The sequence below is a fragment of the Paralichthys olivaceus genome, chromosome 18 (assembly GCF_024713975.1).
Source record: "Paralichthys olivaceus isolate ysfri-2021 chromosome 18, ASM2471397v2, whole genome shotgun sequence".
In the NCBI taxonomy this organism is placed as follows: domain Eukaryota; kingdom Metazoa; phylum Chordata; class Actinopteri; order Pleuronectiformes; family Paralichthyidae; genus Paralichthys; species Paralichthys olivaceus.
The window spans coordinates 1,452,205-1,470,566 of NC_091110.1; the positions used below are offsets into that span (position 1 = coordinate 1,452,205).

The 18,362-nt window shown below is 39.6% G+C and overlaps 1 protein-coding gene across 8 annotated transcripts in view; it reads right to left on the minus strand.

Annotated features, from left to right (window-relative positions):
• The window catches only part of dennd1a (DENN/MADD domain containing 1A), a 60,886-nt gene that overhangs the window by 18,954 nt on the left and 23,570 nt on the right, over positions 1 to 18,362 (minus strand). For all 8 annotated transcript variants that reach the window (XM_069514418.1, XM_020106702.2, XM_069514420.1 and 5 more), the window contains exons 3-10: positions 16,489 to 16,532; positions 15,254 to 15,303; positions 9,542 to 9,661; positions 7,234 to 7,303; positions 6,304 to 6,384; positions 5,281 to 5,334; positions 1,910 to 2,020; positions 643 to 743 (exon numbers count right to left, since the gene is read on the minus strand). In XM_069514418.1, coding sequence (XP_069370519.1) covers positions 643 to 743; positions 1,910 to 2,020; positions 5,281 to 5,334; positions 6,304 to 6,384; positions 7,234 to 7,303; positions 9,542 to 9,661; positions 15,254 to 15,303; positions 16,489 to 16,532 — 631 coding nt within the window. The remainder of the gene's footprint in view (positions 1 to 642; positions 744 to 1,909; positions 2,021 to 5,280; positions 5,335 to 6,303; positions 6,385 to 7,233; positions 7,304 to 9,541; positions 9,662 to 15,253; positions 15,304 to 16,488; positions 16,533 to 18,362) is intronic.

An 18,362-nucleotide genomic window follows, 5' to 3' on the forward strand; every position in this document is an offset into this window, starting at 1 on the left:
TACAATTGATTGAGGGTTAGTTTTCGGTACAGACGGTACAGAAAATGAACTGTACCTAAACTGCACCATTATTGTATGATTAAAATTAATAAATATATATGTGTTTCCATTTTTTTTTTTTTTTAATTTAAAGGAATTTAGTTGTCCACATTGTTTGCAGCTGCTGGCACTAACAGTGTCTGCCGCTGTGGAGAACGTTCTCACTCTTGTGACAGAGGTTTATAAAGGAACAGTGTGAATTGTTGGCTAAAATACGGACAAGAGGCACCTTTGTAATGGGGCTCGATTACTTTCAGCGTGAGTTGAACCCTGTGTTCTCAAAAACAGAGAATGGTCGCTGCTATAAAAATACCTATGTCGCTCGTTATTGCTTTGACACGGTAGCTGCAAGTAGCCCATAGCTGGAAATGTTCGGTTTTGATACATGCAACGTTACACCCCTAGTTTACACAGAAGAAAAGTTGACTTCACATCAGCAAAAAAAGGAACAAAGTAGAAAAGGATAAGATGTCTTACCATCTGTGTAAGAAAGAGGCTTAATTGGTGTGTGTAATGAGTACGGTCTTGTTTTTGTTGGCTACGTGAGTTCATCTTTGAAAGTATACACATCAGTTTTGTAGAAAAGATAAGCAGTATACTCACCAGCAGTAGTCTATGAGATGTTGAGGCAGGACAGGAATGTAAACATGTTGCCAGTGCATGGGATATAGCATGGCTGCAGACCCATGTACACAAGCTGTTAACTGTAGCCAAGAACACAGATTAAATATATGATAGGTAATGTTAAATTGCTGCTCTTTATATGCAGTTATTTTAACAGTGAACAGGTTAAATAAAATTGTCGAAATAAAAAAAACTAAATTAAAATTGATTATATCAGCCCTACTGTACTCAAACTATGGAGCCTAGCAGGTGTTATGGAGAAAGAAAATTACCTATACTATGCTTACAAATACTAAAATCATTCTTTCATATTATCATTGTTACTGCATGTGTTTTCTTACCATTTTAAACACTGTTTAGTCATGCTGCCAAAAGGAATGTAGTGGGCCAACACATGCCCAATCAGCTCAGCATCATAAAGATAAGACTGTTGTTTAAATCACTACAATGTAAAAATATTAATTATAGCTACTATACTCGTCTTAAATAACTAGCACCGGGACAAATCCCACCACTTCACTGGGCCAGTGGATTGTAAAGACATCTGCCTATCTCCTCATTATTTCCAATGAACTGTCAGAATGGTAAAACACTATCCTATTTTGTACCAAGCATGACCATTGGTTGTGGTGCTAGAGAAATTGGAACGTCATAACATAATCACAATTTTTCTGTTTGTCATTCAGATTTCCAAAGAGCTTGTAGGAAGGATGGGGCATTGGCCAAGAAAGAACTAATTACATTTTGGGATGGATAAAGATGTTTTGTTTTTTTTTCTTTCTTTTACACTGCAAACATCTTTTTTTTTTACATTTTCTGCCAATTTCCCAGGAAATTATGCATGGATACTGATAGAGAAATTTAGGAGACTGATATCTAAGACAAGAGGGAGAGACATACATTTTTCATTACTTTCTTTAACATTGTAAGGGAGGTTACTTGTTAGTAATGAAACTTTGAAATCTGTCACTCATTTCTGGGAATATTTGTTTCAGGTATCAACTGTGTGGAAAGGCTAGATTTCAGCAGCTATCCAAAGTGGTTGCTGCCAACTTGCTTTGAATACGGATCACATTTCCAACCCCATACCCTGAGCTAACAGTCTCAAAATCCCAGTTCAAATAAATCTTAAAGCCCTTTCGTGAGTTAACAACGTAAATGCAATCTTAATATTATAATAGGCCTTAGAAATAGAAATAGTCAGAGTTGTAAAAGAGAGAGGAAACAGGAAGTTGACTCTACTTACAGTGCTTAGCTTGCTACAGCAGATGAGGATTCGACGTTCATAAAGCATACTAGCGTACAGATGAAGCATGTTATTGACATCTACTGCTACAAAGTACTCAGTTAGGTTTCTCTGCAAGGAAAGAAAAACAAACATATTGATAAGTTAGTTATGAAGGTAAAGAACTACAAATTGTGGTTCAGTATGTACACTATGAACTGTGGTTCAAGTCATAAAACTCAACATTGCACTAAAAGTATCCAGTAACTATTTTAATTGACAAGTTTTACGCAGTGATGACTCATTTTCATAACAAATGATGGCTTCAGGTTAAGAAAAGTGAAATTATAGTTATTTTCCAAATAATTATAGCATCAGGCGTTAAATTTAATAAGTCTTGTCATCTCATTAATAACATTCAAAAGTTCAATAATGAAAATCTTATGGATCAGATGTATCATTTTAAAAAGTCACCATTGTTTCAATTCATTTGAAGGGATGGTTTATCCAAAAATGTATTTTTTGAGTTTTTAGACTTTCAGGTGTAAACAGTGTTCTAGCCAAATCCAATACAATTGAAGTAAAAGGTGGCATTCAAATTCGACTCGAAATGGTGTCATTTACACCTTGTTTTTAGCCTAAATGTCTGCTGTGATCCAAGTGTGAACGCAGCTCCAATGATATCAGAAGACATTTAGACTTTTAGAAAACTTCATTATTGGATCTCGCCAGAGCTTTCACTTTGACGACTCCAAACCAATGCAATCCATCTGGTCTTTAACTTGCCAGCCTTGCTAGGTCGGCTAACATCTACGTCAAACACAACCACACTAATGTCAACTTCAGATTATTAAACATCCCTTCACATACGAGCAAGGGTCATATCCTCCTGGATCTTCTGAACAATTGTAATTTTGACTTCTTGTGTTTGACTGAGACGTGGCAACAACCTAATTACTTTTCACAAGTGAATTAATCTACTCCTCTTGGCTTTGTTTACATCTATCAACCCAGTGCCTCTGGCACAGAGGGAGGTCTCACAATTATCTACCGTGAGAGGTGGAAAGTCTCGCCTGTGTCTGTACCTGCTTTCTCATTTGAATCTATTGTATTACAACTGAATGGGCCTACCCCTACTATAGTCGACACTGTTTATCGTCTTTCCCATTTATGCTCACTCTCCCCTAACATAATATAGCTGGGAGATTTTAATAAACATATAGACAATATCAAGAGAGCTCTCACTACGGACTTTACATTTGTCTTTTTTTAATGTTGCTTTTCAGCAACATATGTTTCTTAAAGGATAACTTAGTTATTTTTCAACCTGGTCCTTATTTCCAGCATATGGTATGTAGATCTACTCACCCATAAAGGTTTGGAGTAACTTGGAGTCCTTCGGAAGCTTTTAGATCCACACGCGATCAGCGTTTATCCATACAACACATGTGATTGGGGCACCCACAATACAGCCTCTAAATAACGCATTATCTGCCGTGAAACTCTTTATGTACTATGAATTGCCAGCACTAGTCCCCTGTCAGTCCAAGTTGCTTTGTTTACATCCCGGGCTTTCACTGGGCTAACGTCACCGAGGCGCGCAGCCGCAGATCAGCTGACAATCAGTTGTGTTTGTTTTGGAGTTTGCTGCTGCTAGTTTTGCATAACATGGCAGAATACTTATCATTGCTTTACAGTACAGTATTTTTTTAAAGCAGCTGTGTCCTGGTGCTCGGGCATATTCACCTGGTTAAAGGCTAGCTAACTTCAGCGGGCTTATGAGCAGCCTCGGAGCTAGTGTTAGCTTAGCGAACCAAGAGCGAGTTGTCTTCCTGTTTAATCAACAAACCGGGTGAATGCGTCCGAGCACCAGGACACAGCTGCTTTAAAAAAATACTGTACTGTAAAGCACCTGATAAGTATTCTGCCATGTTGCACAAAACTAGCAGCAGCAAACTCTGTGTAAACAAACACAGCTGATCGTCAGCTGATCTGCGCGCCTCAGTGACGTCACCCCAGTGAAAGCCCGGGATGTAAACAAGGCAACTTGGACTCAGAGGGGACTAGTGCTGGCGATTCATAGTAAATAAAGAGTTTCGCGGCAGATAATGCCTTATTTAGAGGCTGTATTTTGGATGCCCCAGTCACTTGCGTTGTATGGATATATGCCGATCACGTGTGGATCTAAAAGCGTCCGAAGGACTGCAAGTTACTCCAAACCTTTATGGGTGAGTAGATCTACATACCATATGCTGGAAATAAGGACCAGGTTGAAAAAAAACGAACTTCTCCTTTAATTTCCTGGTCGGGTGTTACTCCTCTTGATTGTACAGCAGCCGATCTCTGATCATATCTCTATCACATGTTGACATCTTTTAATGTCAACCAATTACTATCCAAAACAAATCTCTCGTGTTATTTCTTTTCACAATTATTAAGGACATTAATTTAAATGCTCTTTCCAGTGGTATTGATAGTCTCCCCAGCATAAACTGTTGATCCACCACTGATGAATTAGTATCTCACTACAATGGTCTTCATAGTCTTTTAAGTACCCTGGCTCCTTTAAAACCCAGTCTATCTCCTAGTCCCATTCTGCGCCATGGTTTACACCTGCACTTACTAACTCAATGCGAAAGGCTGTCGCTTGGAACGCCTCTGCAAGAAAACTGGAGTTATTGTGCACGAAGAAATGTACAATGATCACATTCTTTACCATAATGACTCTCTATCTACAGCAAAATCCACTTATTACTCAGGTTTAATCAGCTTAAGTGGAGGGAACACAATCCTTGGTTATATACTTCGACCACCAGACTCTCTTGCTCCTCAAATGCACTGGGTTCTTTTGCAACTTCCACAACAGTGATAAAATCGAGGTTCTCCTTATTGGCACCAAATCCACCTTATCAAAATCAGACAATCTATCCTTCAATATTGACAATGCTTAATTTTCTACCATATTTATTAGTGACCTGAAATTAGTCAGGTTTAATCCATACTACTATGTTTTATTTAGAAATCTGTTCACCAAAGCGTTTTGGCTCCATAACAGTTTTAATGCCCATCCATCCCCACCTGAAAATACCTATGACGTGACCATTCACGTAAACTGGGCATGCACATGCCAGTGTAAAAAGGGAAGCATTTACTTGTTAGTTTTAGATTACTCAATTTAGATTGCTAGATATGCAGTAACCGCAAAGACCCAATCAGTAGGAAGTTGTAAGTGTCTACGTTATCGTTTCCGGAAAAACATCTGTTTCTGTCAGTCCAGACAAAGACGCAGCCCAGGGGTTTTCAAACTAAAATGGGGCCAGCAGCATTTCCAAACTATTGAAAATGTACAAGTATGGATTTAGCCTCACAAAGAGATAAAAAACAACACTTACATTCTCAGGTATGCTGGGGAGTTCCCTCGTGTCAGGGACAGTAAAGAAGGAATGCTGGAGAAAAATTAATACAAATGTAAACAGTATTAATACCTACCAGTAGAGACCGTCTGGAAATATGCAGCTATACACTCCACCTGAAAATGTGGCCATCTATCTACAAATTCAGAAAACTGTCTATCTTTTTTTCATAGGGTTTGCCATTAAATTGCCCAGGACTACCTTAAAGGTCCAGTGTGTAAGATTTAGGTGAAAGGGATCTATTGGCAGAAATTTAATGTAGAATAATCCTCATTATGTTTTCTTTAGTTCGTTTCATCTAAATTGTATGAATTATAGTTTTCTTTACCCCAGAAAAGGCCCTTTATATTTAAATACTTTATGGTTACATCAAGGGGACCCTCTCTACGGAGGCCGCCATGTTTTTTACATTAGTCCAGACTGGATAAACCTTTTCAGTTTTTATGACAACTGAAGCTACCACAGGTTCTTTTTCATGTTTGGAAGGAGAGGGTGAGGTGAGGGGTGTTCAGCTGCAACATACAACAATTTCAACACTAGATATCACACAATTCTACACACTTTACCTTTGAACAACAAAATGTAGTAGTCAAACCAAAAATCTCACAAATGGCTTTAGCGTTGTTCTCTTTACTGCTCCAAATGTTGGTGATTTAATAAAACCCAGAAATTTGATGTTTCACACAGCTGGTGAGGAGTAAATGGTCTGTATTTATATGGAATTTTTGTTTTCTCAAAGCGCTCTGTAGTACAGTTTTTATAGCGCTTTCTCTATCATACATCACTCACACGCTACTAGCTTAGTTGGAGAGACTGGGATCGAACGGCCTACCTTCAGGTTACCACTGAGGTTTACCTCAGAGCTAAAAAAAAACCTCTTCTATCTCATTTGTCAACATTCCTGAAGGTTATAAAGCCAAACTATTTGTAGAATTGTTTTTCTTTGGGAAAAATTAAGAGAAATACCTGCAGTGTTTGTAGTTTAAAATGAGCCAGACTCACCACACCGAGATGAACAGGGACCCCTGGCTCAGGGATGGGGAGCAAATGAAGTGATACAAGGAGCTCTTGCCATTGGCTTTCCTGAAACATATTGTAGATCCACAATCCATGCATGGTCACATTCTCATGCAACACACAAAAACCCAAGTTCAACATTAAGAAAATCAGTGCAAATAATTTTTTAGGAATCCACACTTTATATTTCCTACCAAATCTCTTGGTCAAGCTATCATCAGACATAAGTGTGGCTGATTATAATGCTGGGTCATGTTATTATCGTAACTTCCATAGATATGTCCAAAGAGTGACGTATCTATGGAGGGACACACCGGAGGCGCTCAAATATGCATACTTATGATTTTCCTGCTATTCTCTGGAGAACTGGAATTTCATTTTCCCAGATTTTTCCCACACACAATGATATTTCCTCATCTGCCCCTCCACTATAATTGTTTTTTTCAATGATGTACTTATTCTTTACATTTGTCAGTTGTGTCTAAACAGACAGACACACAGAAGCGCACAAGCAGACAAGCAGACAGACAGACAGACAGAGAGGGGTTGGTTGCTGTAGGCTTGCGTAGGTCCGTCACTTGTGTAGACCATCATCATTTACCCACAAACCCCTACACACGTCTACTATATGTGAGACTACCAAGGAGCAAAAGAAGCAGAATCACAGGCTGACAGGTGTGGAGAAATGCGCTTCTGGTGTCAGCGCTTCGCAGCGTGTTGTTGTGCTAGTATTGTTTGTTCAGTGTTATACAAAATTTGAAAATCTATTATCAAGTTTTCCATATCTTAAGCCAACATGACAAATCAGGGCAAATACTGGAGCTAATACTGGAGCTTTCGAATAACGAAAAACTGTTCAGAACTGACCTGTTCACAATTACATGTTCATGCATTGAGTCACCTGTCACAACTTACCTGGCCTTTGATTGTGTAATCTGCAAGGATATTAAGTAGCTTGTAGAAAACTTCAAACCAGGGCAGGTAGCTGAGAGAACAAAAAGGTGGTTTGTACATGTTACAAAGCTGAGCATCCCACTTCTTCACTTGACTAATCAAAAATCTTACAGTTGTTTTAATTAGTCAATCCTAAAACTTGAAGACTCAGAATCTATTTTCCCGATTAACTCAGTGAGGCAACTTCAGAATTTACCTGGTTAATCTGGTTGTAAGAGAGAAGGGTTTCACTGGGTTATATCTAACAAGCTAAATGTAGTTACTATTTTACTGTTTAAGATCCCTGTGCTGTAATGGCTACATTTGGTAAATATAATCTACAGTATGCCACAACACAAATTCAAAAGCATTGCAGTGACACATATACTAACATGCCAATTTCTTAGGCACACCTACTGTACATAAAATGAATGCAGTCTTGCAATAAATACTCCTTCATTTGGATTAAAATGTTTAGTTTTTATTGTGACTGTTTGAAAGAGGAGTCAATTCATTTTTAATTTGTTGAACTGTTTAACTTCACTGGGTCATACTGAGTGATCTTCCAAATATTTTGTCAACCAAATCCAGCTCAGTTCTTCAGCTCCATAATATATATCCTCCAGAATAGCCAGTAAAATGAACATCCTCTTAAAGAGTTTTATTGCATGTCTTTTGTATTACACTGCATTTGTTGTATCTCCTAATAAGAGAGTAAGAGAGTAGATCAATTTGATCACTGTCTGACAAAGTAACCCTTTCCCTGAACTGAGGAACTTAAAATGGGTGTTACAAATTTACACAAACGCTTTTAGCCATTTTGTTCGTGATATACGGCTGTTAAAGGAAACAGAAATATACAATGGTGGAACAACCCTTGTTGACCCATAGTGTTGATAAGAGCAGCCAATCCTGACATATCAGTCTGGAGACAAAAAGTCAACATAATTGTTGTGCTTTGGTGTTGCTGTTTTTTTCAAATGGGAATGGGATGTTTTACCTGCAAATGACTAGATAGATGTTATTCTGCTCTATTGAGGTTTCATTAAAAATTCTTCAGATACCAGAGCTAAACTTCTACTTTTCAATCAATTAAGAGTTCATGTGCCTAAAGTGTGACAGAAACTATACTTTTTTTTTTTTAAAAACACAAAAACCCTAAGAGTGTAATTTTTTATTGCTTAGGAAGATTAGAGGTTGAAATTTAACATGAACTCAACTACAATAATTTAATACTTAATAACAGTTTCAGTGCTGAATACAGAAAAAAAAATCCAGCTCCAAACTCGTCATCCATTGTCTCCTGACTACTGGGGCCAGGGACACCCACGCTGTTGGCTGATGTGCTTGGCATGGGGTCACACAAGGAAACACAGATCATCCTTCTGCTTTCAAATGTATCCTGTGCATCAACAGGTGCTTCATTAAGTTTGTCATGTTCTTTACTTCTTTCTTCTTCTTCTCTTGGTCTTTGCAGATTGCAAACAAGGTGCATACCACCAACTCTACAAGGCATGGTTCCCGGGACCAGGTAGCAACAGCAGGTGCCAGGTCCCCCACTCTCCCCTCGGTAAACTTTTGCATAAATTATAACCATACTTTCGACCATTTAGCTTTAAGCAGTTTGAGGTAACTACTAGTTAAAGCGGTTTTCATGAGCTCCGCAGAGGATTTAATGTATAAATTCTGCTGCAGAGATCATATGTTTTTGTTCATAGCACATCAACAGCCGCATTTGCACTTATCTTCATCTGTTTTTTGCTTTAAGTATACCACCACTGTTTCATCATGCGATATAATTTTTGCTTGTTTTTTTCATTTTTGCATATTACAGACGTCATCAATATGTCCACTCACTCACTTGAGGATACCCTGCTGTTTTCTCCTGAGGAAGCAATGCCTGATAAGTACCAGATTTCAGTATCCAGCTCTAGCTGTAATAAATTGTTTACACTCTGTAAAGATGACACAACAGATGATCCTCTGGGAGCCCTAACCAACTGTCCCTCAGTATTTGTCTTTCTGAGTCTCAAGATCAACATATCCCAAAAAGAAATTAAGTGATATCATCAGTGACATAATAAAGCATTGTGTCTCAATTCAAAAGAACTGTAACCACAATTGCAGTTTATTGTTTAAAATAAATGGACGAATATGTTTGACTTTCTCTAAAACAAAGATCTTTTGTAGCTTTTTAATCCCCATTTACATTTTTTCCTAGAAACAGATCATTACTTCTGGATACCACACATGTACACACAGACACAATGACAAATGGACACACACTCACCTCAGAATGCAGTAGCAGGTGTGTGCACCTGAAGACAGTCGACAAAAGCCAAATCTCTGTTTGCTCTCAATGTCAGTCAACACAAACGTGAAGTTCTGGCCAACCTGGTTGACCGTTGGGCTGCAGAGTGAGAGAGGTTCAGTCGGCAGACAGAGATAGAAAGAAGAATTTTTTTTTTTTATCAAATCAAAGTATTTGGGAGATAGTTGTTCTGTCAAACTGAATTCTTCACTCAGAGAGGTGTTTATCAATGTCCAACATAAGTTTATGTTTTTATAAATGAGAACTGGCTATTCGGTTGGATCATTGTGGTGGTCCTGACCTCTCCCACCAAGATACAGAGGTGAAATGCTCATGATCTTGTACTATTTTTTCCTGCTGAACTAGGATGAAAGTGACAGCTGAACGTAGAAACATGACTGGCGCCTAATTTGTAAAACAGTACTTAGGATTAATAAAAAAGTGTAATTGCACAAAAAAGCCAAACTAGGGCCTGATACCAAGGTCCCAAAAAAAATGTGTTAAAAATTGCTGAGACGGTAGTGCCGGAAAATGCTTCCTTGGTAAATCACTTAGTTTGAGTTCCATCTCAATGGGGAGGTTCCAATTTTGACACAGTAGCATGGGTTTTTAACTGTTCAACTTTGAGTTCATTCCTTTCCTTTGGTGACCCTTCAGTTACTCAGTGTTTTAGTCTGCTGATTATATGGCAGGTTAACTTCAAGATAAGCTCCCTATGTTGGCTTTAACAATCTGCATGTTAAAGAAGAACAAAATCAATTCAGCTCACTCATAACCTTGCTAAATAAGTAAAGAAAAACATAGTTAGCCACACAGGTCTCATACAGTTGTCCACAGGACTACTTAAGAGTCAGACAGAAATAATAAATGCTTTCACATTAAAATTCTCATTTGCTATTTATCTTTTATACACATACTTACAAATTCTTAAATGAAACCACACACATGGCTGATCCCAATCTATCAATCATGGCAGATTCAGCCGATTTGAAACCTTTTTTGACTTGGTTTATTTGGTTTTTGATAAAGCAACATTTACAGAATAAATGCACCTGTAAATTATCCAGTAGAGTTACAAGTCAATAGATCTTGAGTATTCACACACCATGCTTATCCCCACCTCTATCCAAGAAGGATAAAGCAAGATAAAGTAAGAAAATAAAAATGCAATACATATACAAACATATATATATAGACATACATCATTCTGAGATCGCAGGGAAATTTAATCTCTTAACATAAGAAAAGAAGGGGGCCCACATTGTATTGAAATTATTTATAGAGCCATTGAGTGTGTGGCTGATTTTTTCCAATTTTATGCAATTCAAAACATCTGTAATCCAAATAGCATGAGAAGGGGGTACAGAAGATTTCCATAAAATTGACCGTCTTGCCAACAAAGTTACAAAGGAAATTACATCCTTATTAATTTTGGTCAATGGTAACTTGAGTGAGGGACCTGCAAATAGCGCAATAAGAGGGTCTAATTCGATTTTTATACCACTTATTTATGAGATTGTGTTAAATATGTCTTTCCAGAAACTGACAAGAGATGGTCGACTCCAAAACAAGTCTACATGAATAGCAGGAGACTGGTTGCATCTCACACAGTTTGTGTTCACATCTTTATAGATTCTGGATAACCTTGCTTTGATCCAGTGGGCCCTATGAACAAGTTTACACTGCATGATACCATGATGAGCACATATGGAAGATGTGTGTACCCTTTTAAGTGCCCCTTCCCACTATTCATCAGGGATTGCCTCACCTAGTTTGACCTCCCATGAGGATTTAATAATGCTTAATGATGCAGTTTGTAAGAGAAAAGTTGACCATAAATTATTTATAAGGTACCTTTCAGAGTAGGAAGTGGGGTAAGAAATATATCGAACTGCATTTCAACCGGGAGGATGGGGAATTGGGGGTCTATGCTGCAAACGTAACTCCGGATCTGTAAAAACCTAAAAAAGTGATGTCTGGGAAGACCATATTTATTGGTCAAATGTACAAAATGTATTGTTAATATAGAGATCTTTGAATGTTTTAATACCAACATTAGACCATGTTGAGAAAGCACTGTCAAACATAGATGGTGTTTTTTTCCCACAGTCGAATATTAATTTTCACAATCGAATCTCTGTTTTTTTTAAATATTTGAATATATATTTGAATTTAAAATATTTGTTGACAGCCCTAGTGTGAGTGAGTGAGTGAATAAGTGAGAGAGAGAGAGTAAAAAAAAACCTAATGAACTAAATTCAGTCCAGTTTTATTGCAGGGAAGCACATTGAGGGGATGGCTAGAGAAAAGTGTGAGTCTCTCCTATTGCTATTGTACTATTTTTTCAGCTATAGTAACATTAATTGTTGGTAATGTAGCAGCCTAGTTTTTAATGACAAGGTCCCTGCTATCACATGTTAAAATATAACATTTACATAATAAAATCAACTACAGGCTTCCCAAATGCTGTAATAAATTAAGCATGATGATTTGAGCATATGTCAGCATGTGGCCCCACTTTTAACTCTCTCTCTTTTTTTTAAACCCGTATTGCAGATGGATAGAGTTAAGTTTAAAAGTGCAGTATGGAAGTATTACACTCAACCAACACCAGAGAAGGCAGTTTGTAATACATGCAATGAAGGTGTCAGCATGGGAGCAACAACAGGAAAAAACTAAAATACTTCAAACCTGTGGTCCCATCTTAGGATTCATCACCCTGAGTTGTATGAAACAGCACAGAAGAAACAGGAATCTGACTCTCATGAGGATGAGGCAACTTCATTTCAGCCAACAATAGAGGACATGTTTCAAAAACAAAGAAAGTGGACAAACTCAGATGACAGGTCGAAACTAATGGACAAACTAGTCATGGAAATGATAGTTATTGACAACCAACCGTTCACGGTGGTGTCTGATGTTGGCTTTAAGCGCCTCATGGCTGCAGCAGAGCCACGATATGCACTGAAAAGTGAAAAGTATTACCGAACAACCACAAGGTTGTGGACAAGATCAAAGCCCTAATTCAACCAGAGAATGCTGGCTACTATCTCTCCTTCACCACAGACTGCTGATCTGGTGTGACAGAGTCTCTCATGAGCCTGACATGCCATTTCATTGACACTGAATGGACAAGAAAGCAGGTTGTCTTAAACACAAGAGCGATGCATGGGTCCCACACTGGGGAATACCTGAAGGAGACATTCTTCAGTATGCTTGAGGACTGGAAGATAAGCAAAGACCGTGTAGCACTAGTGCTTCGAGACAGCGGAGCAAACATCGTGCAGGAAATGAGGCTTGCTGAACTCCCAGACCTCAGCTGCACAGCGCACACCTTGCAACTTGTGGTGAAGGACGGTCTGTCAAGTCAAAGAGCCGTCACAGATGTCATTGCAATTCTTAAGAAGTGTGCCACACATTTCCACCACTCCATTCTGGCCAAACAGCGTTTACGAAACATTCAGAGGGAACTAGGCCTGCCAGAGCATAACATAATCCAGGCTGTTCCAACGGGTGGAACTCAACGCTCCACATGCTGCAAAAAATGCTGGAGCAAAAGCGTGCACTCTACTGTGGTGAACATGGAGGATTTGCAGGTCTCACTGCTCACCAGTGGGACCGTGTGTCCAATTTAATTGAAACTCTTCTCCCAATAGAGGAAGTGACACATCAGGTGAGCCACAGCAACTCATCAGCATCCTGCATCAGTCCATGCCTGACTGTGCTGAAGATGCTACCTCAAGATGATGAGGGGCCCTCCACAAAAAGGCATCAGAATGCTCAGGCAAGCCATGAGGGAGTGCCTGGACAAGCATTTCTCAAAAGTAGAAGACACAAAAGCTGTGGTGCTGGCCTGTCTCTTAGATCCTCGTTATATGAGTCACACATTCTCCTCTGTCACAACATTGAGCAAGGCCAAAGGATGGTTGAAAGAGGAAGAGGAGGCTGCCACACAGCAGACCACTGGAGAGGAGCATGCTACCACAGAAGGAGCCAGTACGGAGGAGCAGGCTGCTGCAGAGGAGGCCAGTGTGGGGGATGACGGAAACATCCACAAAAGGCAACGGAGAGAAGACACATCCTTCCACAGCCGTGTTGATGAGATGTTCAGTTCTCTGCTGGCACCCCACACTGATGACCGACCGGACAGTCGCTGCGTTGAGGATGAGCTACATCTGTACCTGAAGGAGCCACTTATCGACAGGCGGAAAGGAGACATAATGAAGGGCGCATCAAGTTACTTGCAAAACTAGCAAGAAAGTTTCTTTGTGCACCACCCTCATCAGTCCCAAGTGATAGAGTGGCGGTGCGCAATGCCCAGCTAGATGCACATGAGTGAGCGAGCCCTACTCTCAATTCGCCGAGTGGGAGCCATGCGGCGTCCAAGGGCGCCACAGGCCGAGCCATTGTGTGCAATGCCCAGCAAGACGCAAATGGAGCGAGTGAGCCCTTCTCTACACTCGCCGAGTGGGAGCCGGGCGGTGTCCACGGGCTCCACAGGTATATACGATATACCTGTGGATATGGCCAAGTGTATGGTGTCAGTTAATTTTATTTCCAGTGTTCCAGAGATCCCAGTGCCTTATAGAATTTTTGTCACGCAACCTTTTCCTTAAGGTGACATGGAAATTGTTGGTTGGGTGGTGTAAACTGAATGATGGTAGCTTCCTTGCTGGGAGACCTGTCATTTTAGTTTAGTTGCACCATTAAGACGTAAACTGATTTCTGAACCCCTTATTGTGATTCCTTTCACATGTCACTGGGGACAGCTGAAGTCAGGCTCTTATATTCCCCTTACATATGATGCACTTCTTGACACGGCCTCTGACATCACCTTGATGTAGCCGGCACTTTTCAATAAGTCGCAAAGCGACATTAGATCAGAAAAACAAAAACTTGAATCTCCAATCCTTTTCTCCTTAGATCCAAACTTATGTTCCTTCAGGTCACACTTTGAGTACAATGTTGCTGCAGTTGATGATTAGACCCATGACTAGTGAATGTGTCCTTTTGTTGTTATCCCTCTTCTCATTGGCAAAGACTTCCTATATTGAACTGAACCCCAAAATAAAAATCCACTAACCTCTGCAATTTTCTTTCCCATTGAACATGGATGCAGAGTGCTATTTTATCAACAGTAGCAAGCCTGCCACCCTTATTCCCAGTTCCCCAACCATACATGACAGAGGTCGGCCAAAAAAAGTCCAGCGTCTTTTCCCACCAAGCTCACCCACCCTCTCAATGCTATTGCTCCATGTCAAGCTGCGACTATGAACCCAGAGTAACTGGCAGAATCGCTTGGCCCATCAGTCATGCTTGCTTTCTCAGATTTTTAACCTTTGTCCCTTCAACCACCTGATCCAGCCAGTGAGAATATGATAATTTCTCTTCACATCTCCGAAGCCGGCCCGCTTCTTAGCCACAGCCATGGTGTAGTCCAGGAATATTGAGACTCTTCTACCCTTGTAGAGGAGAGGAGATGCTTCTCCAGATCTCCTGAGAATATCATTGTGGACATGGAAGATACAGTTTGTACCCTGATGACAAATGGTCGCGAATGTTCACCATCATAGAGTCGGTTATGCAGGATGCAGTGAGCCCGATCTAGCAGTGGCTTCTCTTTGCTGTATGGGTTATGTATGGTGATGTGTGTGTGTGTGTGTGTGTGTGTGTGTGTGTGTGTGTGCATACCTGTCCATGCTGAAGGGGAAGCAGAACTTGGGCAAGGTCTGAAGAGTTTCCTGTGAAATACAGATGAAATAGGTAAAATGTAAAACGTTTCACCATTAAAATGTAATCATTTCCTCTTTGAGTCCAAGTGACAACTGATGTTAAGTTGAAGAAATTCCAACAACTCCGTGTTGAGATAACATTCAAGAGGCTAAAAACATGATTTTGAGGCCACCTTGACCTTTGACCTACGAAATCCATCATCCATGAGTCCAAGTGAATTGTGCCAGATGTACTGAAATTCCCTACGACAGTCTTGATATATCAATTTCACTGTGAGCTTGATCTTTGACCGCCAGGGACCAAAATCTAATCAGTTCATCTTTAAATCGAAGTGAACGTTTCTACCAAATTTTAAGACATTCATGTTCAAGAAAAACATAACCATACTTTGTGATGCAGCCCTGACCTTGACCTTTGACTACCAAAATCCAATCCAAGTTCAATTGAATGTTTATGCCAAATGTGTAAGGATTCCCTCAAGGTGTTTATATCAGGTGAGATATCAGCTTCGCAAGGCAAATTTGTGAGGCTATCATAACCTTGACCTTTTACCAGCACAATCTTATCAGTTCATCCTTGAGTCCAAGTGAATATTAGTACAAAATTTGAAGAAATTCAATCTTGGCATTCTTGCAATATCGCATTCACGACAATGGGACAGACGAACAACCCAAAAACATAATGGCTCCGGCAACTGGCTGTCACCGGTGTGGAGGCATAAAAACTCACAGGGTGAATGGAGTGTGTGAGGCTTTACAGAAAAGCTTTTGCCATTCACCCATTCACACACACATTCATACTTCCTGCAGCTGTGGCTGAGGGGTAGCGGTCGTCCACCAACCAGACAGCCACCGGTTCGATCCCAGTCTTTCCCACCTGTACGCTGAACTCTCCTTTGGCAAGTTGCTGAATGCCTCATAAAAATAAAAAGTGCTGCCAATAGATGCACTGTATGAGTGTGTGAATGAGCTAATGGCAAACTGTAAAGTGCTTAGAGTGGTCATCAAGACTAAAAGAGCGCAGACCATTTACTTATGAAGGGGCAATTTTGGAGTTCACTATCTTGCCAAAGGACACTTTGGCATACGGAATGGGGTAGACTGTGTAAATCAAACACTGCACACAACAGTGCTTCTGTGTACATTTGGGAAAGATAGTTGTGAAGAGGGCAAGAAAAGTAACTTCTTTCAAACCTGGTCTGTGTAGACCTCAGGGAACTGCCTTCGCACTTCTGGCCCTGTTGTAAAAGACATGAAAAGGTTATGTAGCAGTGGTCAGGACAGAATGCAGCACATTTATTTAAACTTTGACAAATAGACAAAAGTATTCAATTCTGTTTCACAAGGTTTTGATTCGATTGCAGATTCTAAAGCATATTTTCCAAAATGAAAGTTGAAGTCTGACCAGAAGGACACTGTTTATGTGTGTTTTGATTTTGGTGACCCTACATGGGTGGAGTTAATAATTATTATTAATAATTTTTTTTAAATCCTCAAAATTAGGCCTGAATATATTTGTAAGATGAGGGTTATAGTCTGACCATTATGAGACCATTAATATGTGAAGGGATTTTGTTGACTCTACACCCTTTTTAAGCCAAAGATCACTTTTACATTCTAATATAAATGAATATTTCCTTGTATAAAAGTAGTTCTGCGTACTCAAATAAATACTATAAAAATAAGTAAGTATACAATTTGAAGCTGTGCATTTCCCGCTCCTGCAAATATTTCACAATAAAACCCAGACACAGATTTATTTTGAAACGCATACAGGGAGTGTTGCAACCATTTATGCTTGTGAGATAAATTCAACAGAAACATTAAAACTGAGGTGAAAGATACATTTCTCTGTTAATTCTGCTGTGAACCACAATTGTATCTGTCTATATCACAAACATACGTAAGTCCAGAACGTTACAGGGATCGACAGTGAAGGCTTTCAAGATCATGATCAAGGGGCTGGCTTTTGCAGTATATTTTTGGCTTTGCACTTTGTTGACAGTCCCTGCCTACTCATCTCAGTACCTGCTGCACAGAGAACAATAGTTTTCCTTACATGAGATGATAGGTTTGCATTTGTATTGTATTAGGTTAGTATACCCGCAATCCCTCTAAGATTGTGTTTGTTTTTGTGTCTGATTGTTTTTGTCTCTCCTCACACAAACTGACAATCAAATTTATGTAATTATCTAATTGATCGATTGTGTTGAATTGTTGTTGCGGTAACTTTAACCTTGATGTCATGGCTGTGTGCGTCTCATGATATGTGTTTGTGGCAGGTGAATTTAGTGCACATTAAATGTTGGACTTTGTATTTAGAAACATGCCTGATAAAGCAAATTAAACAAACACAGAGTAAACTGAAAGCCAATTCTTATGTTATCCTGAATATAGTGCATTACAGTAGTCCAGGGCAGGCGAGAAAGTACACTGTTATATTCAAACAGGTCAAGATCTCCAAAAGCACTGTCAGCACAGTGACATCACATTACAGGAGCACAGGGTGGTGTTTTCTCCACTGACGCACTGACTACTAGGGCTGTCAAAATTGCTTCAAAATGATGTTCCAATATTCGCTCTAAAAAAACACATATATTCGAACCATTCGAATATATGCGCATGCATAATGCACATTATGTCAATAACAGGAGGACAAACTAATACAACGAGACATAACTACTTGTATAGGTATTTTTATTTCAGTTTTAACATAAATCATACCTACACATTACAATATAAGTAAATGAACTAACCGTAAAACTTAGACCGTAAAAAAAGACCACTCCGTCGCTCGTCGCAAATTTGTATCCACCCGCCTGGCAACCCTGGTCGCGTCTCACTTTCAGCAGTGAGTCACGCTGTGCAAGTGCAACTCCTGTGGCCTGTCCTGTCATGCAGTGCGCCCACTCGCAAAACAGCCGCTGATGTGCTTATGTGATGTATATATTCGAATTTAGAATATTTGTTGACAGCCCTACTGAATACAATCTGCATCCAGAAGCAAGCATGGAAAAATGAAGAAAACAGCAAAAAGTACAAATGGGTTGAGCTTGAAGTTGAGGAAT